General features: G+C 57.0%; 1 protein-coding gene across 1 annotated transcript; it reads left to right on the forward strand.

The window, feature by feature from the left end:
- Positions 1–1,917: 1,917 nt before the first annotated feature.
- On the forward strand, positions 1,918–16,564 carry PIGQ (phosphatidylinositol glycan anchor biosynthesis class Q). The gene is made up of 11 exons (XM_045849086.1): positions 1,918–2,109; positions 5,067–5,765; positions 7,738–7,869; positions 8,023–8,143; positions 10,161–10,287; positions 10,615–10,768; positions 10,911–11,022; positions 11,789–11,869; positions 12,508–12,622; positions 14,262–14,323; positions 15,128–16,564. The coding sequence occupies exons 2-11, from the start codon at positions 5,077–5,079 to the stop codon at positions 15,278–15,280; spliced, it is 1,746 nt and encodes a 581-aa protein (XP_045705042.1). The 5' UTR covers positions 1,918–2,109; positions 5,067–5,076; the 3' UTR covers positions 15,281–16,564.
- The last annotated feature ends 2,877 nt before the right edge of the window (positions 16,565–19,441 follow it).

The following is a 19,441-nucleotide window of genomic DNA, read 5'->3' on the forward strand; positions in this document are numbered from 1 at the left end:
CTTTGTCAGAAGTTACAAATCAGCTGCCTCCCAGCCTCCAAAGCTGAGTCCTCTCCATGCCCCAGTTCACTGTGCCCCAGAACTCACTGCCCCCATGTCCACTCAGGCCCTGGCCTGCTGGCTTATGGCCCAGAAGACCTGCGCTTTGGGGCCAGCAGCTGAAGCCTGGAGATCTTTGGTGTGTTAGGCCAACAGCCAGTACTTACCCAGGCAGGCTCTCCCACCAGGTGCCCCGGTCCCAGTATCATAATCAGTCACAGGCAGGCAGGGAGGGTGCGGCTGGGCTGGGTTAGGCTAGGCTGGGTGACCAGGGCAAGGGTGCGGCCCCTAACAGTCCCTCATCCTCAGAGACGTGTCAGGTTCCAAGCCTCCTGTAGCCTCTCTGGGACTAGCTGAGGTAAGGGGGAGGCAGAGGAAGGGCTACCCTGGAGGCACTCTGGGGTGTCACAAGGCTGGATTGGGAGCCTCCATGGCCCTGGCCACTTCTCTCATGTGAGACTGTCTCACAGGCTCGCTAATCATTCATTTTCTCCTCCATAAACCAGGGCTGAACAGCTCCAAGCTCATGGGTGGGGGTACTGGGAGGGTTCCGGGTGGTGGTCAAGTCTAGGAGAGCCTTCCTATGAGGACAGACTCCTGCTGCTTAAAAACAGCAGGGAGCCCTGGCCAGCGTGGCTCAGCTAGTTGCAGTGTCCCATACATCAAAAGATCATGGGTTCGATCCCAGGTTGGGGTGTGTATGGGAAGCAGCAAATCGATGTTTCTCTCTCACATCAATGTTTCTCTCTTTCTCACTTCCTCTCTCTCTAAAATCAATAAATCTTATTTAACATTTTTTTAAAGATTTTATTTATTTTTAAGGAGGGGAAGGGAAGGAGAGAGAGAAACATCAACATGTGGTTGCCTGTTGCGTGCCCCCTTCTGGGGACTTGGCCTGCAACCCAGGCATGTGCACTGACTGGGAATCGAACTAGTGACCCTTTGGTTCACAGGCTAGCACTCAATCCACTGAGCCACACCAGCCAGGGCTATTTTTTAAAGTAAAAATAAAAAAGGTAGCATGGAAATGAGACCCCAAAATGGTAGGGAAGTGTGGAGTGACTCTGAGTCTGGTGCCTAGCCAGGCTCCCAGTCCCAGTGAGGGGTCTTCATCAAGAGGGGACAGTGCCTGGTCCTGACCCCAAGGGCTGATGAAGGGGTGCTCCTGTTTATCACAAGGACATTGGGGTCTGTGGTTTTTAGGACTTTCACCTCTGATAAGTTTCTCTCCAAACGTCCCAGCCCTGTGGGAGGGGGATTAAATGGGTCAATGTCAAGTGTGTGCAGTAGGTGCTCAACAGTTGTTGAGGCTGGTGTTAGCGTGATTGTTCCCCAGGGCAGGAGGGGCCAGGAGCTCCCCCTGATGATCACATGGCAGAAGCCTCTGGGCTGATCCTCCGGGACCCAACCACTTCCTAGTCCACCTGCTCCTGGGGCAAGGGGTGGGGGTCGGGATGGGATCTGGGGGCGACCTTCTACAGAGACCAATGTGCTAAGGGAAGGGGCAGCCTGGAGCTGGGGAGGCAGCTCTTTCTGGAATCACACGTAGGGCCTGGGGGCCCTATCACTCTGGGAGAGTGGGGGCCTCTCAAAAGCTCGGGTTCTTCAGATGAGGAAATCCCGGGGAGCTTTGCCAACTGTGGGAAGGTGGAGGGACTATTGGGGGGCGGGGGTGCTGGGGATGCTGCGGGTAGAGTAAATGGGGGGGCAAGGACGCTGAGGGGAGCACAAAGCGATGCATGGAGGGACAAGGACGCTGCGGGGGTGGGTAACAAGGAGGCTGTGGAGCTACAAGGACGCTGCGCTCGCCAGTCACGGGCTCCGGGAACGGGAACTTAGCGTGCGCGGAACGCTCGGGCACGGCTGGCGGGCAGTCCGAGCGCCTTTGGGGGCCGGACCGTCGCGCGGCGACGATAGGAGCCAGCGGAAATGGGGCTCGCGTCCCGCGGCACTCCTGCTGTAGGGCTGTGGGAGCTGGGACCACTGTTGACTGCCCGCGCCGGCCCAACGCTGTCCCCAACCCCACCCCGAACCCGCCGCCCGAGGGCGCGCTTCCCCCGGGAGCAGCCGGTGAGCATTCGCGGGGAGGGCCGGCGTCCGCGTGGTGTGACCTTAGGGCGCCGCCCCTCCGGCCCGGGGCACCGGCTGTGGGCCTGACTCCCTGGCGGCGGCGGGATTGGGCTCAGGCGAAGGAGATCGAAAGGGTATACCGGAGTCCTCTCCCGGGGCCGGCGCATTCCTCTAGCCATTCGGAGTCTCTTTCATCATCCATGAAATGGGGACGCCACTAGCCACGGCCTAGGACCGGCCTGCGACTTAGGAGGGCAGGGAGCGGCCCCCGCCAGCGCCTCCCCGCCGCCCGCCCCAGGAGCGCGTTTTCCCAGACCGGGAGGTTTTGTGGCAGGGCCGCGTGGGTTCTTTTGGCCAGGAGCCTGGTGCCAATACCCTGCAGAGTGAAGGGCGCCTGGCTGGTTCCCTTTGACCCATGCAACTTGGGCCCCGCTGTGGACTCCTCGGAAGGGCATTCAGGGTCAGAGGAACTTTATAGTTGTCCCTGACTGAAGTAAAGGGCAAAAAATAGAATCCATTCTTCTGAAATGATAGGGGGGAAGGCACTATTCACAAAGCATGAGGAAAAAAAATGTTTTTTAAAACACAAACGACATGGGGTAAAAACTAATTGTGAGCTATTGAAGAACAGTGACTGGGAGGCTTCACAGAGGAGGGTTTCAGTCAGTGAGATGTCCCTGGCCAGTCATATCTGGGCTTTTCCCTGGAATCAGTTCATTCAAAGGATGAGAGGAAAGTACACCTCCCACTTAATAAGGTAGACTGTTGGCCTGTGGTTCTGTGGGAAGGGGCATCCTAGAGATCCCGACTGATCTGGGAATGTCTTGTTTCACAAGGTAACTTGGTGTTGTTCTTAACAGGGCAGGCTTTTCCAGGCGTGTGTCCTTTTTTTCTTTTTTCCCTCTTTTTTTATTTTTATTTTTTTTAAATCACAGTCTTTAAAGATGTGCATGTTGCCTAAGTTGCTGCCCTGTTTCTCCCATCTGCACCTCTGCTATCGATTGCCTGCTCTTTCATCTCTTTCTGGCTGTGTGATGTGAGCAGACTCCTTTGTGTTCATCACTCCCAGAGGCTGAGGTGGGAACAAGAATGGGAATTTGCCCCGTAATCTGTTAAGAGTTCTTTCTCACTACCCCAGGGATAAGAACATCAACTTCTGCCTTCTGCTGTTCCTTAGACATGAGGAGTTGCTGCTTTTTTCTTCTGTTTCAGTAAACTTTGTAGATGAAGCATAATGCGTACAAAGAGAGTGTACAACGCAATGCAGTTTCCCACAGTGAACACCATGTACCCAGCTTCCCCCAGAGCATCTATTCATCATTAGACCAGTTGTGTATTTAGGAGTCCTGCTGCTGCTGGACTCAGATGGATCCTTTCAGCTGGAACCCACGGATGTGAAAGGTCCCTTCTCCAAGATGGCTGGGAGAGGCCTTCACCCTCTAGCCCCAGGTTGGGCTGCCTGCAGGGGAGGAAAGCAGCTACATCAGTGATCTCTTAAGCCCTGGGCATTTCTGTTTGTGTGAGGCCTCCCAGTGCCCCCTGATCTTCAGGAAAAGGCTCCCTGTGCCTTCTACAATGTCACACTGCTCCAACATGTGTGTCTGTCTCTGTCCCGTTGTCCCCAAGGGGGTGGTGAGCATCGAGACCTGGAGGCCCAGGCTCAGTTCAAGGCCTGTGTTTCTCCCTCTGGTGCGGGCTCCAATGTGGGGATCTTAGCTCAGGGTGGCTGCTCTGCCCTTTATGATGTGGGGCAGTCAGTGTCTGGGAATGGGCACGCCTCAAGCTGAATACCCCCAGTCCCTGCTGTGTGAGGTCCTGCTGCTTGCTTGGCCTCATCTGGGAGGGGCTCAGGTGGAAGAATGAGGCTCTTGCTGGGAAACCCTCATCCCCATTGAGCTTACTTCTGGGCAAGTTAAGGCTTAGGATCCCACAAAATTCAGGAATTGCAGCTGCTTGGGGGTGTCTATGTGAGGGTGGTGAGGGCCAGGAAGGCTGGTGTCCCTCACCCTCAGAGAAGATGATGATATCTCTTGATGCCCCAGGGCTGGTGAAGTTCTCCCACTCCCACTTGTGGATAGCTACCTGGTTGGAAGAATACATCCCAAAGGAGATACTCAGCTGTGACAAGAGGAAACACTCCTCTGTTGGGAGCCCTGATGTGAAGTGGCGGATGGATGGGGCTCCCAGGGCAGGTTAGGCCCAGCTGGGGGCTTAGAGCATAGGCCAAAGGCCCGTGACAGCTGAGCCTGTTCTCTAAGCACTGAGGCTCCTCCAGGAGGCTGACTGGGCAGAGGGGTGCACCTAGGTTCCCAGGCATCTTTCTGGGCATCTTCTGGGGCATCTGCACTGGTGCCCAAGTCACCAGCAGTGTGCATGTGTCCGGTTTCCCTCAGCCCAGCAGCAATTTCTTTAAGTTTTCACCTTTAGTTTTGCTAGCTTAGTAAGTAAATCAGCGTTCTTCAGAGTGTTAATTTGCATTGCTGTGTTATTGAGACTACGTTTTTCCATGTGCTACACATAAAAAACTAATCAGTTTCTTTAGAAACAAAAGATAAAACCTCTTGTTCACCTCCACACTCCTTGCAAGTTGTACCAAGAAGGCCATGCAACCTCATCCCTGTTTCAGCCTACTTATTTGTGAGATGGGGGAAAGCACCGATGTGCTTTGGGTGGGGGGGCAGAGGATGGTGATTTGGGGTCTGTGCTTACAACAGCCAGGGCAAAGTGAGGGCACTGCCCTTGGGAGATGGACAGCCAGGGACCCCCCCACCCACCTTCATGACCAAACCCCAAACCTGGACACCACAACCATGTGGCCATGTGGGATGTGCCCACCGGGTGTTTGTGCCACATGTTGGCGGTGGCCTATAGCTGCAGTGCTGCCAGCCACCCTGGGGTCATGCAGGCATAGTGGTGGTGGCAGCAGCTCTGAGTTAAGCCACTCCCCTCTCTTCCAGTGTCTCCAGCATGGTGCTTAAAGCTTTCTTCCCCACGTGCTGCACCTCAGCAGACAGCGGCCTACTCATTGGACGATGGGTCCCAGAGCAGAGCAGCGCTGTGGTCCTGGCTGTGGTGCACTTTCCCTTCATCCCCATCCAGGTCAAGGAGCTTTTAGCGCAGGTGCAGCAGGCCAGCCAAGTAGGTGTGGCTGTGCTGGGTACCTGGTGCCACCGTCGGCAGGAGCCTGAGGAGAGCCTGGGCCACTTCCTGGAGGGCCTGGGTGCCATCTTCTCCCACGAGCCTTGGCTCCAGCTGTGCCGGGAGAGGGACAGCAAGTTCTGGAGCTGCAAGGCCACCTATCAGCAGGTGCCTACCTCCCCTGGTGCCCACAGTGAGGACCAGGTCATGCTCATCTTCTATGACCAGCGCAAGGTGCTGCTGTCCCAGCTGCACCCGCCTGCAGCCCTGCCTGATCACCAGGCTGGAGATGCCACAGCCAGTGCTTGTGGCTTGGCTGCTGTCTTTGATACAGTGTCACGAAGCAAGGCACTATTCCGAAGTGACCAGTTTGATGAGGGCCTTGTGCGGCTGAGCCACTGGCAGTCGGAGGGTGTGGAAGCCAGCATCCTTGTGGAGCTGGCCAAGCAGGCCTCGGGGCCCGTCTGCCTGCTGCTGGCCTGCCTGCTGTCATTCATCTCAGCTGCCAGCACCTGCCGGTAAGTGCCCCTGGGGCTGGGGTGGGAAGGAGTCAGACTCCTGAGTCCTAGGCCCACCCCTCAGGGTGGAGGCCCAGACCAGCCCTCTTCAGGCTCATAGCTGCCCCCCACACCTCAGCTGTTTCATACTTCCACCCCTGGTATTTCAGAGGACGTCCTGAGGGGAACTGTGCTGGTGGCCCTCACTCCCGAGGAAAGCTAGGCTTCCTGACAACCTCAGCGCTTGCGTAGGCCCCACTGGTGGGGAGTACTGGGTGAACCTCAGACGGCTCCAGCTCATGAGAGGGAGATGAGGCGATGGGGTAGTTGCTGGCCGACAGCTGATGTTTGCCCTGCTTGGGTGTTGTTTGTACTCCTGAACACATGTAGACCCGCCCACTTCCTTGGCCTGGGCACCCATAGGACAGGCAGCCCTGGAGGCTGCAGGCGTGCACCTATTCACTGACAGCCATGGGTGTGGGGTGGTGATCCCCAGCCTTGACTACTTTCTAGAATCAGCTGGAACACTCCTGGCTACAGGCCTGGCTAAGGGATTTGCAAAAGTCCCTGAGGACCCTGGGGAATGCTGGGGGCAGCACCAGGGTGTCTGGCTGGGCTGTAGGACCCCTCTTTCTGTGAGAAGCCATCTCCCTGCTGGGGAGCAGCTGTGCTACACCCCCAGGCACCCTCTTCCTTAGGTCCAGGGTTCAAGTTGTCTGGTTTGGGGACTGGCCTTGCTTGCTCACCAGTGCAAGAGCCCTTGGTAGCTGTGGGTGGGCATGCCTAGGGTTGTAGGTACTGCAGGGGATGGGTGGATTGCAGAGTCTCATGACTCCTTTGGAATGAAGTATGTCAAAGTGCATCTGAGCCTAGGTACAGTTTTGGGGGGAGAAGGTTCTTAGCTTTTATTGGCTTTCAAAGGACCAAGAAAAGTTAAGAACTGCTCATGCGCCCGAATATGGATTAGCCTGTCTGTCGGAGGGGCTGGTCAATGATTGGCGGTGGCTGTCAGCACAGCCGTGTTCACGTGAGTCATGACTGTCACTGCAGTAATGAAGCCGCTTTGTTTCCCTGGGGCAGGCCCAGGGGTGTTGTCGGGGTCCAGGCTGCCTAGGGCTGGCCTTAACACTGAGGGGACTGCTGTGCAGGCAGGGGTCTCTGTGCAGCCAGTACGAGGCTACCTGCCACTTGATTGGAGTTGGTCAGGGAGGGGTGTATGCTGAACGTGTTTTCTCTCTCTCTCTCTCTCTCTCTCTCTCTCTCTCTCTCCCTGCTCCCTCCCTCCCTTTCTTTCTTTTCATTTCTTGGCATTGGTTTAAAGCTGCTTGGTTGGAGACGAAGCTTTTAAACTTTTCTAAGTCTAGACCTCTTTTTTCCCAAGAATCTAAGTGCTTGCTGGTTGGTGGCTCTGCACTTTGCACAAGTCCTTTGTGTCCCCTGCTGGCAGCAAGAGCAAGGTCGTGAGTGGAAAGGGGCTCTGGGCATGGCTGAGTTGCAATGCAGTACTCTCTTCATCTTTGCTTGCAAGCAACTGCCCTTAACATTAGAATGTCTGTGGAAGCATCTCAGTGCATCCTTTGCCTAGAGAGAAATCAGTCTCATTGGACAGCCAGGTCAGCCCAGAGACCCTTGACAAAGGTCACCCATCCAACACAGCAAGGTGCTGGGTGGTGAGACAGCACATTCTGTCACTACTAAGGTGGCCTGGGGTCAGCACTTTGTGCGATGGTTGGTCTCCCAGTTAATGGTCATGAATGTACCATGAGCCCCACTGGGCTGCTCTTTGGGCCCTCTCACCTGTGTTCCTGCTCTGCTGAGTTCAGGGGTGTGGCTGTCAGTGTTTGGAGCCATTAGCGACTCTGGCCGAGCCTGGCCTGGTACTTCCTGTCTGCACAGTGAGGGTTGTTGGCCACATGGAGGCAACCCTTGCTCCCTGGTAGGCAGGAGAGCTCCAGGAGGAGCTGAAGGCCCATCCATCTCTGCTCCTTCACAGGGTATTCAAGCTGTGGCCACTGTCCTTCATCTGGAGCAAGCTCTCCACATGTGAGCAGCTCAGGCACCGGCTGGAGCAGCTGACACTCATCTTCAGCACCCAGAAAGCCGAGAACCCCTCCCAGCTGATGAGGTTCGGGGCCTTTCCTGGGTCTGCTCTGCAGTGGCCAGAGGCATCATAGGCCAGGCCCTTCCCCACCTGCTTCTCCACACCAGACACATCCTTGCTGACCCTCTCTAGCCAGGCTGCCCTCACCACCCACTCCTGTTGGACCCCTTCTTCCAGGAAGGCCAACATGCTTGTCTCCGTGCTCCTTGACGTGGCCCTAGGTCTTGCGCTGTTGTCCTGGCTCCACAGGAAAGACCGAATTGGGCAGCTGGCCGATGCCCTAGTACCTGTGGCTGATGTGAGTTGGATGGGGTGGAGCCAGGTCTGGACTCCAGCACTGGTTTCTTGGGGTGGGGGTGGGGCCTTTCCTGGGGGCAGCAGAGGCTGCTGCACCAACCAGAGCAGCTCTTTCCCTCCACTTTTTTGGCCATTGGAACAGCCCTTAACACTGACCCTGAGAGCTTCAGAGGCTTGGGTCTGCCAGGTGCCCACGCTCCCAAGCTGGGTCACACTGCAGCTCCTGGCCTCCACCTTCTCTTCCCGAAGGTGGTAGTGTATGGGGGCCACCCTGCAGTTGAGGCTTTTAGCGGGAACCCACCTCCTGCCACCCAGCCTGGTATCACATTATCCCCATTGCCTCCCCCGGTGCATGACTCTTTCTGCTCTCCTGGCTGGCCTTTGGCTTGGCATCTCTACTCAGTCCCCGTCATGGGAAACATTCATGTGCCTGGGGCTGTCTGTGTGTGGTTGAGCTCTGGCCTCCCACCTTTCAGTGGTCACATCGCTCCCAGCGTCGGTCTGTAGTTCCCGTGCTGATAGCCAGAGGTACCAGCTCACCTGTTGTGCACCTGGATTTGCCTTGCACATCTGGGCAGTGCTTCTAGGACCTGGGTGCCATGCCCCTCCTCCCTGCCATAGCATCCTTCCCTGCATTCAGCTTCTCTGCCTCCCTTTCTCAGAGCTGAAGGCCCTGTCACTTCTGTTGGAAGCTGGTTTTCTTGCTTAAGGCAGTCCCTCTGATCCCTTGGCCTACCCACAGTCCTCTCCAGGCACCTCCTGTGGTTGAGTGGCTGAGGCTTGACCGGGTGGCCCACATGGGCTTAGCCCCTGCTGGCCGTGACAGTGTCCAGCCATGGGTGCTTGCTGGGCCTACTTGTGGCTGGGCCAGACTCTGGACAGGAGCCCTCACAGGCTGAGAGTGTTCATGGCTCCTTGGCGTGGCCCAGCTTCTGAGGGAAGGAGGAAGGAGAGTCTGGGGGCTGGGAAAGGGGCTTGGCTGCTTCGCCTCCTCCTCTGCACTCTGCCTGTGGCCAACTTCACCCTAGACCTCTCCTCTGCAAAACTGCTCAGAAATATAAATATTTAATTTAAAAATGAAAGCCTCTTCCTGCTGCCAAGCTCTTATCCTTTAAATATTAAATAAGCTCTCTTTATAAAGAATGTTCTGTTCCCCTCCTCATTGCTCCTGCCATGGCTAAGGCCTTCATGCAGGGCCGGGAGAGGCCTGCAAGGTGAGCTGGGTGGCGGGGTAGGGGGGTGGTGGCAGACCTCTGACTGTGCGGCAGGGCTGTTACTCCTGTGGCCTCAGCGTCAGTGAAGAGGCTGTGAGTCCTCAGGGCCCATCCCCTGGGGCCAGCATGGCACGTGGACGTTGGCTTTCCTCCTGAGACAGCTGGGACAATGGTCAGCTTCCCTGCCTGTTTGTGAGACGCCCTGTGATGTCTCTGGCCTTCATTCAACATCGATTTGACTCTGAGTTCCCCTCTGTAATTCCCTCTAGGGGACAGTCCTGCCCTCCTACCTACTACCTGGGCCCCTGGTGGGCTTGACACCCTCACCCTCACCTGAGGCCATCCACCCAGGGCAGGCCCAGGCCTCTGCTTCAGCAGGTGGTAGGGTGGGTCCTTGGTAAAGGAAGACTGGGTGGGCCCGTGGGTTCCCCCTCAAAGGTTCACAGTGGGCCTGGGTCTGTCCCATATCCTGGAGCCTCAGGCCAAGGGTACCTGTGGCTGTAGTGGCCAGGGTGGTGAGATGGGGAAAGGACGTTTTATGCGGAGGTTGACTCCCATCAGGGGCTACCTGTCTAGAAGGCCAGGGGAAGATTGTCAGCATTGTAGGTTGTGCCTCTCCGCCCCATGTCCCAGAACATATATAGGGAGGGCTTCCATGGCCAGACAAGTGTGGGAAACCCCGTGTGCCAGTCATGACTGGAGATGGCAGTGCAGACACCTGGAGGAGGGAGCCCAGTCTACTTTTGGCATGCACAGATGGGCTGGCCCAGTGTGTGGACAACACGCCCCTCTGTGTCCTCCCAGCGAGTGGCCGAGGAGCTCCAGCATCTGCTTCAGTGGCTGATGGGTGCACCTGCTGGGCTCAAGATGAACCGGGCACTGGACCAGGTGTTAGGCCGCTTCTTCCTGTACCACATCCACTTGTGGATCAGTGAGTGCTGTGGGTGGGTGGGCCAAGGTACTTCCCAATGACCCCTGATTTGTCTCCTTAAGTGTGTGACTCCAGGGATACAAGCCCTGGTTGAGCAGGGCAGGGGGGCCCAGACCTGGCACCATCCCCTTGGTCCCTGCTTCCTGCCCTCCTTGCGTCCATTGTTTGTGGGGCCCTGCTGTGCTAGGTTGGCTGCTCTACTGAAGCATGGCCAGTGGCATAGTCTGTCACTCAGTTTTGCAGCAACCTCGGGTACCATCCTCAGTGAAGACTTGGGGGGACCAGGACCTCCTGAGCACCCCCTCAGGGCTGACCCCCTCCTGCCAGGCTACATCCACCTCATGTCCCCCTTCATCGAGCGAATCCTGTGGCATGTGGGCCTCTCAGCCTGCCTGGGCCTCACAGTTGCCCTGTCCATCCTGTCGGACATCATCGCCCTCCTCACCTTCCACATCTACTGCTTCTATGTCTATGGTGCCAGGTGGGTGTGTGCTCCCAACCCCGAAGGCTGGTCCGGCGCGGCCCTCCACGCCCTGGGCACCACAGACAGGCCTCTTGGACTGAGCTGCTGTGTGGGTGGTGCGGCGCCCGGGCTGGGCCCTGATGGTGCCTATGTCCTGTAGGCTCTACTGCCTGAAGATCTGTGGCCTGTCCTCACTTTGGCGCCTGTTCCGGGGGAAGAAGTGGAATGTTCTGCGCCAGCGGGTGGACTCCTGCTCCTATGACCTGGACCAGGTATTGGGAACAACTGCAGGGGAGGGGGCACCCTGGCCCCACTGGCCAGTGTGACCTCCCAGCACCAGTGCAACAGACCTTGCTGAGTGGGCACTGTGGGGGCAGCTGCTGTCCTGTCCTGAAGTCCACTTGCTGCAGTGGGGTCTACAAGGGACAGAGCCAATGTGGGGCCCTTAGTGCAGAACTTTGCCCCAGGTGGAAGGGGGACCCTGCTCTCAGGAGGCCAGTGGGTCAGCAGGCACTAGAAGTGACTTTGGCAGTGGGACCTGAGGGTGACCCAGGAGGGGGCCTAGAGGTGACCTAGGCAGTGGGCCTTCAGGTGACCCAGGCACAGGGCCTGGCTCTGGCTTGTCCTGTTAGCTTGCTCAGACCTAACACGTGGGCCCTCCCTGAGGAGTGCCCTCTAGGCACGTTTTTTTTGTTTGTTTGTTTTGCTTTTGTTTTTGCCTAATTTTCACAACCCTTTAGTCTTTGGTACATGTGGCTGTACACCCTGGTGGCTGGTCCTCTCTCCTCCCCACCCCCCAGGTGTCACTGGGTCTGGAGGGCATGTAGTCATTTCCTTCCCAGTACCAGACAGGAGTATCATGAGTGGGCTTTCCCATTTGTCTTAGGAAGCCAGTGTCCCACCAGCAGGCATCCCCCCTTTCTTCTCAGTTACAGGATAGGCTTGGTGGGGACGGGAAGCAGGGGTGTGGCCAGTGCTGGTGGGGCTGTCCTCAGCGTGAGCTCCAGCTGATGCTGAGGGTGACTCTTCTCCCGGCAGTTGTTCATTGGGACTTTGCTCTTCACCGTCCTGGTCTTCCTGCTGCCTACCACGGCCCTGTACTACTTGGTGTTCACCCTGGTGAGCTGTGGGAGACTCTGGGTGTGACGCCTGGCTGAGGGGCCTTACCCACAGTGCTTAGAGTGGTCACTGCTAGATGTGCTTGCCAGTCTGGCAGTTTGTGGCAGGCCATCCACTGCTGCAGGCCATGTGGGGTATGGCTGTTCTAGACTCTCTGGGCAGTATATGCTGGGCCCTGGAGTGGGTAGGGGTCCTACCCTGGGAGAGTACTACCCACCGCTCTTGGACACTCAGCTGGGAACAGGGAAGGCAAGACTCATGGTGGGTGGGTCATACTGGTGGTCTCCCCTTAGTGCCTGGCATGGGGGTGGGAGCTCAGATAGAAGGAGGGGAGCAGCACCTAGGTAGTCTGGGCCAAGGGACCAGTGACTCATTTTGCTGGATCAGAGCACCATCTCCTCTGACCTTGTGGGAGGGCCAACCACTCTTGCCTGCTGCTTCCCTGCCTTTTCATGCTTGGACTTCATGTTCTAGACGGGGATTGTGTCCTCCTCAGGGTGGGATTCGTGCTCTCCCAAGGCTCTGGTCACCCTTCATTGGGTGACCAGGACCCATTGGGCTGCTCTGCTTGTGGGCATGTCAGTGTGGCTCAGGCCCTGGTCCCAGCTCAGAGGCCCTGAGCATTGTCTATGCTGCAGCTCCGGCTCCTGGTGGTCACTGTGCAGGGTCTGATCCATCTGCTCGTGGATCTTATCAACTCCCTACCGCTGTATGCACTCGGCCTCCGGCTCTGCCGGCCCTACAGACTCGCAGGTAGGTCTGTGTGGTGGGTGGACAGGCACACACCTGTGGGCCCTGGAAAAGCACCAACTGCACCACGTGTGCCTCCTGCCTGGAAGCAGTGGTGTGCATAGGGTGGGTGGGCAGGGAAGACAGAGACACCTGGTCCCAGGGCATCTGCACTAAGTTGGAGGTGGAGGGCTCAGTTGGTGCTCGGGTTCAGAGGCCATAGAGATGACCATTGTTAGTTTTCACCTTTTCCTGTGACAACCGTGAATATCAGCCCTGAGGTCTGTCCACAGTGGTGTAGGTGGTACCTGAATGTGGCTCAGAGATGTGTCCCTGTGTGGTTGTGTGAGGCTGTATGTGCCTGCTGGTGCCCCTCAACTTTGGAGGCAGCAGGACACTGGGCGGATGACACTGGGCTGGCCAGATCCGTGTGACAAGAGTGCCTCCCTCTCTGTACCCAGCACACCACTAATTGCTGGGCCAGCACTCCCCAATCCCAGCCACCTCTGGCCATCCCTGGTGTAGGTGGCTGCTTGTTTGCACGCCGACACTAACCACTCTGTTGGTCACATGCCCGCAAGGGGAGGCTGCCCCACTTCAGACCTTGGGAGGCCCACCTAACCCGTTCCGGGGTTGGGGGTTGGTGCAGGGACGTTGAACATGTTGGGGAGCTCAGGAAGCCCCAGCACAGCCCCTATCTAGCAGCTGTTCAGGTGGCCCCTGAGACAGTCACAGTGCCAAGGAGGCCCTGCAACCAGTTTGTAACCGGGCAGCTTGGGGCACACCCTGCAGCTCATGGTGGCTGCTCCCAGACAGCTCTGAGCCAGAGCGTGTGAATGTGGTTTTCTACAGGCTTTGGGCCTGAAGTCTGCCTGCCGAACACCCTCAAATCCTCTTTCCAAGGCACTCTCCCCACTGGTGGCCAGGCCAGGGACCCATCTACTGTGCTGCCCGAGGTCACTCAGCCCCTAGTCTCCACCCACACCTCCGAATGCTTGGACAATGCAAGTGGAGAGCCCGAGACTCGGCATCCCCCTCCCCCATACCCTGGCTCCCTGCCAGAGCAGAGTTGTTTTAACTTCACTTGAAAGGCCACAGATGCTGCTGCCTCCTCTCTTCTTCCCTGAGTTTGCCTTGGGCCTCTTCATCAAATGATAATTAGCTCCCATTTCTCTTTTCAAAAAACCTTCAGCCTGGGAATTCCCAGGCTTGGGTGTCCAGACTGCAGGCCAGGGGCATAGTGGGTCCTAGTTGGCCATGCACACAGAATTTGGAAGACATGTAGATGCCAGGAGGACAGCCGCCACCCAGCAAGTTCCCATTGGCTCTGTGGGAAAACCTAGTCCTCATTCAGAAGACAGCACAGGCTGTGCTCCACAGCCCAGCTGCTCTTCCCTGCTGGCCAGACATTCAGCCTTTTCCTTTCAGTGGAGTTGTGCAGGAGGCTTTGATATCTGCCCAGCAGCAGATGGGAAGGATGGGAGGGATGGGAGAGTCCAGGTAGCCTCTGAGTGCCACCCAGAGACAAAGGGGCCCTCACTGCCAGAGCTCCTTTGTCCATGCTGCTTCTGCTGACACACAGGGTAGGAGGACTAATGGGGGCTGCCTGCTGAGGTCTGGGGGGCCACTCCTTTTCCTCACGAATACCTTGCTTTCCCTCCAGCTGGTGTGAAGTTTCGAGTCCTGGAGCATGAAGCTGGAAGGCCCCTCCGTCTCCTGATGCAGGTAAGGCCTCCATGTGCCACTAGTGCTGATTCCCCCACCCCCACCCCCCGCCATGTTACTGCTCACATTCTTGGGCAGTTGGGATCAGGCTTCTTTGTGCTTCCCTGGGTTGGGAACATTACAGGCCTAGGGTAAGGTACAACCAAAAGGGCCCAGCAAAGCTGACAGGTGGGGCCCAAGGGGAGATTCTCCCACCCCCAAGGCCTCTGGGCACCATGACCATCTCTGCCTGGGACCTTGCCCAGCAGAGCCCCTGGACGGGATCCCCTGCACTGTCAAATACCTAGAGCTCCTGCCTGCTTGTCCCTGGGTACCCAAATCCTGCCATGAGCCCCAAGAGCTTTTGTTCCAGGGAGAATAGCACAGATTTGGCAAAAGTCAGGACACACATGTGTTTTCTGTTAGACTCCTTTATTTGAAAAAGTCTTGGAGCCTCCAGCCTTCTGGAGGGAGCAGACTATTTGCTGGGTGACCCCCCTTGGTGACTCACTGGGTGCCAGTGTTGGGTCTAGGCAGGTGGGGTTGGCTTGAGTGTCACTGGGGGAGATCAGATGCTGAGGGGTCTGCAAGTCTGCCAGCCCAGCCCACTGCTCCTCCCTGTAGCCTGCTCAGAGCAGATCATTCCCTCCTGAGCTATTTATCCTACCACATGGACCACTGGTGAGAGCCCATCTGGCACAGAGCTGGCCTTGCTACACAATTGTTTAGCCCAGGGAAACCCACAAGGGTTTTCGAGGCCCAGAGACCTCAAGCCCCAGGGAGTTGGGGCTTTGCTCAGGCTGACTGCTGCTCTTGTGCTTTCAGATAAACCCCCTGCCCTACAATCATGTGGTACACACCTACCGCCTCCCCAGCTGTGGCTGCCACCCCAAGCACTCCTGGGGCTCCTTGTGCCGCAAGCTCTTCTTCGGGGAGCTCATCTACCCCTGGAGGCAGAGAGGGGACAAACAGGACTGAGGGGCCCCAGCCACCAGCCCACTCAGCACCAATGCACAACCACGGTCAGCCCTCTACCCTGGGTGGTGTTGACTGTCAGGCAGCACATGGCCCTTCACTCTGACTTTCCTGCCCTGAGTTGTCTGGGACCTCTGCAGGCCCTGCCTGTTGCATATCCTCCCAACTTCGAGGTTGAATTTGAGGTCATGGGGTGGTGAGCAGGAGGATGCCGGGGGGGGGGGCGGGGGGGGCGGTGCCCAGCCAGGTCAGCTGGCCTGTGCTCTATAACAAGCACTGTTGCCTCAGGACCCGCTTGCTATCTGTCATGATGATGCTGTTAGCCCAATCCCCCACTGACTTCCCTCAGACCCAGGCCCTGCCTGGGAGGGGTTTGCAGAGCCCCACCTCTGCCTACCAAGCCCTTCCCTAGTGGGGTGAGCTGACATGTCTCCCTGGATGCTCCATGGTGGCCCAACCTTGTCATGGGGTGGGGGGGACTCCTCCCAGGTAGCACTCAATAGTTCTTGAGACTCTGATTCTCAAGCATCTTCTTCCTTGGGTATTTTTCTACAGATACACTTCTGAGTCCCCAGTACATCCCAGCTGCCTCAGTGGGGCAGTGGCCAACCAATATGGGGGATCCAAGTAACCGCTGACCCCTGGACCAAACCGGCATCCCCAATGAGGCAGTGCCCCCTATACCCTGAACTGCACAGGGTTATTTGTGATGCTTCCTGGGGAAATTGCTATTCAAGAGAAGCCACTCACAGCTTTTGGAAGTCCCTATGTGAAGCCAGGCTATGTGGGGTACTCAGAGCTGCCTTGCTAGAAGCTGAGTGTGTGCCCAATTCCTGTCCTGTGCTCCTGCAGAACAGACCTCTTGGCCAAATCTCCCATCTCCCCTCACTAGTTTCCTAACAAAGCAGGGAGGTCCTGGGCAGATGCTTCTGTGCCCCTCTGGGGAAGGGTCCTGATACTCAGGCTGCATCTGCCTGCTGGCTGGCTGCAGGATCTGTGTGGGTGTGAGTCACAGAATCCCCAGGGTGAGGAAGCCTGAAGGTATGGCTGCATCACATGAAGTTTGTCATCTTGGAGTTGGCAACTTCGTGCCATAGTCGGGGGCGGGGGTGGCTGATACTCCCTGTCCATCATGGGCACGCAGGACTGTTCACTTCTGCTCCCCACACTCCTTGGCTACATACCATACAGGGGGCTGCTGGGGAAGTCCCCACCATCTGGTGGGACCAGTCCTGGCTCCGCCTTTCTCTGCTGTGACATTAAAGCCTTCCGTGTGTTTGAGTGTGACACTGCCTTTTCATCACCCTATATGCAATGAGAGCGGGAAACCCCCTTCTCCTGGAGTGGTGGGACAGATGGTCCTCACTGTTTATTCTGAGTTGACTACCACATCTTTTCTGGTGATACCAAGATTAGGGGCACTGGGCACCCTGTGTCCTAGAGCAGGCCTCTGCAGGTCTGATGGGTGGGTGTGTAGGCTCTGGCCCCTTGAAGATGTCCTAGTGTGGGTGGGTGGACCCAGGACCACTTGCTTTTTAGTGTCAGCCTTGCCCTTGCATGGGGGGGTCTCCCCAGCCAGGGGTACAGGCCCTCCTGTGGTTGAGGTGTGAGCCACACCTGGCTCTGATGAATATGTCATCACCTGAAACTCAAGGACTCTATACAGGTACTCCTTGACTGTCCTACAGTCTCCAGAAATCAGGTAGCCTCCCCTGCTTCTGTTGTCCTGACTGTATAGGGAGGGGCTGACCCAGAGAAGTCACTCAGCAACTCCCAGGCCTGCATCTCCACCCACAGTGGGCCCCTGCACATCCTAGTGGGCAGGCGCCTCCATCACCTGCTGAAAACAGCCTCTACACCTGTATTTTTGGAATTTGCTGAATTCTCCCCCCTCTCTCCCTAGCCAACCTGCTCATCCTCTGCTCACCTTTGCCCTTTACCACTCCTGTTGGGGCCCCTAGGCCCCAGATGAGGGTCCTGCTGCTTGGCCCAGGCCACTGCAACGTGGTGGCCGTGCCACAGGTCAGCCTGGCAGCTGCGACCCTCTGCCAGGTTCTGAGCTGCCTGCCCATTTCCTGAGTGACAGCTCTGGTTCCAGGCCTGGTTCTTGCCAGACACAGGTTTCTGGCTCTTTCCACCTGTGGGACTTTAGTGGGGCCTCTCCATGTCACCAAACCTGGGCCAGGGCGTCCAGAGCAACTGAAACCTTTGTGGGTGCTCAAGAGAGCCTCTGTCCAGAGCTTCAGGGCCAACATCCATTTGCCCTATTGGTTGGTTAAACGCTAGATATTTCTCAGAGGGGAGGGCCTGGGTATTTGGGTATATTCCTGGAGGGGAGGGGCGAAGATACCCCAGACCTCTCCCCTTGTATCCCTACTCTATACCTGAACAGAGGCTGGGTCTGGGGGCCTGTCCCCATCCTGCCCAGAGCAAGGGGGTGTGGGAACCATGAGGGAGACGATTCCCAGGCCTCCTCAAACACCAAACATGCGGTGCCCAAGCACGGCTGACCCAGGGCCTGCGAGCAGAAGGCTATGTGAGCTGCCTTGTTTTTGGCCTGAGGTCCCTCAGTGGCTAGAATACTGTCTTGTCCCTTTCTCAGTCCCCAGTTCAGGCCTGGCACTCAGCCCCAGGACATCCTTGCACAAGGACGTGCTGCTAAGTGGGAAGCCAGCTATTCTCTCTGCAAGACCTCCTGAACACGAGGCAGTGGCACCCCTCTGGCATCCTTCCTCAACTGGGCCCTGCTGCCTCAGACCCTATGGGTTCTTGTGGTGCCTTTTTACTGTGTGGCTGAGTGTCTGAAATGTAGGATCCCAGCAAAGAACCTGAAAGCCCCTGCCAGGGGGTTACCCAGTTTTGCCCAGAATCACACCCCATGGATAGGCTACCAACCTATGATGGTTGCACCTGCTCCACAGGCTGTGCTGGGAAAGGCCCAGTCAGAATATGTGCATGCTGTCCTGGCTGGTGTGGCTAGGTTGGTTGGAGCTTCGTCCCATGGACTGAAGGGTTGCAGGTTTGATTCCCAGTCATGGCACCTGCCTGAGGTTGGACGTGTGAGAGAGGCAGCTGATGGAGGTTTCTCACATTGATGTTTCTCTCCCTTCTCTCCCCCTCCCTTCCCCTTTCTAAGAGCAATGAAAAAAAAAGTCCTTGTGTGAGATAAAAAGTTAACACCACAGTGCTTCCCCTGGAGAGGGGACTGGGTGGCTTTAGAGCAGGGAGTGGACAGGGCCATGGCAGAAGTAGGCTCAAGGTTGGGCACAGAGACCCCTGACCTGATGACCCCAAGGGCCCTATCTGACCTTGAACCTCCCTGTTCAAGGGTGAGCAAGCGCAAGCTGCTGGCTTCCCTTATGCTCCATGAGTCACTGCTCAGTCCCTAGCCCCTCTGGGGACTCAGTCCCCCACCCCTGACCAGCTGAGGGCCAAAAAGACCACCTGCTGGCTGTTTCTGTAAACATTGTGTTCTGGGTGGGTGTGCCCTTTCTGTAAACCTGGGAGGCAGTGTCTGCTGTAATCTGACATCCAGGGAATAGCCATTCCTGGGGGAGGGGACATGGCCGGAGGAAATGCACAAGCAGGACCACGAAGGTTCCTAGTGGCCCTGCCCTCAAGTGTCCCAGCTTCCTGCTTCCGCTTCCTGCTTCCACAAAGGGCTCGGAGGACACCTAGATACCCTCTTACTAAAGGCAGATGAGGAAGGCCCAGGAACTCATCAGGTTCTGCCCACCTAACGCAGGGACCTGCACCTTAGGAAGTCTCCCCCGGCAGCACACTGAAACAGAAAGGAAGCATCCGTGTGGCTTGCTGGCCAGTAAAGGCTGTTGTCATCTTTAGGATGGGAGGTCACTTGGTGTGGTGCTGCCCATGAAAGGGATTGCTCTCTGTAAAGACCACCTACTGTTGAAGGCATGGTACAGATGCAGTGACCCCCTGGGAGGAAAGTTCCTACTGCCCATTCCTCGCCTGCCGGGAGGAATGCCAGCCAGGGTGCCCTTTGTGCAGCACACTGGGGCCTGGTCGCGGTGTTGTTCCTTCTGAACAGATCGGATTTTTAGGAAGCCCTAACTCTTGTGTGGCTTCTCCCTAGCATACACCACTCTGTGCCTGGTCTAGTAAGGGCTGCATTTGGCTCCATTTTGACAACTTTTATTATTT

This window comes from Phyllostomus hastatus, unplaced genomic scaffold (genome assembly GCF_019186645.2).
Source record: "Phyllostomus hastatus isolate PE091 unplaced genomic scaffold, TTU_PhHast_1.1 phas_contig_64, whole genome shotgun sequence".
Taxonomy (NCBI): Eukaryota; Metazoa; Chordata; class Mammalia; order Chiroptera; family Phyllostomidae; genus Phyllostomus; species Phyllostomus hastatus.

Bases quoted from the DNA above. Each gene is read 5' to 3' on its own strand.
- PIGQ (XM_045849086.1), top strand. From the start codon at position 5,077: ATGGTGCTTAAAGCTTTCTTCCCCACGTGCTGCACCTCAGCAGACAGC. The intron at 11,023-11,788 runs GTATTGGGAACA...TTCTCCCGGCAG, and splicing joins GCTCCTATGACCTGGACCAG to TTGTTCATTGGGACTTTGCT. The intron at 14,324-15,127 runs GTAAGGCCTCCA...TTGTGCTTTCAG, and splicing joins CCCTCCGTCTCCTGATGCAG to ATAAACCCCCTGCCCTACAA.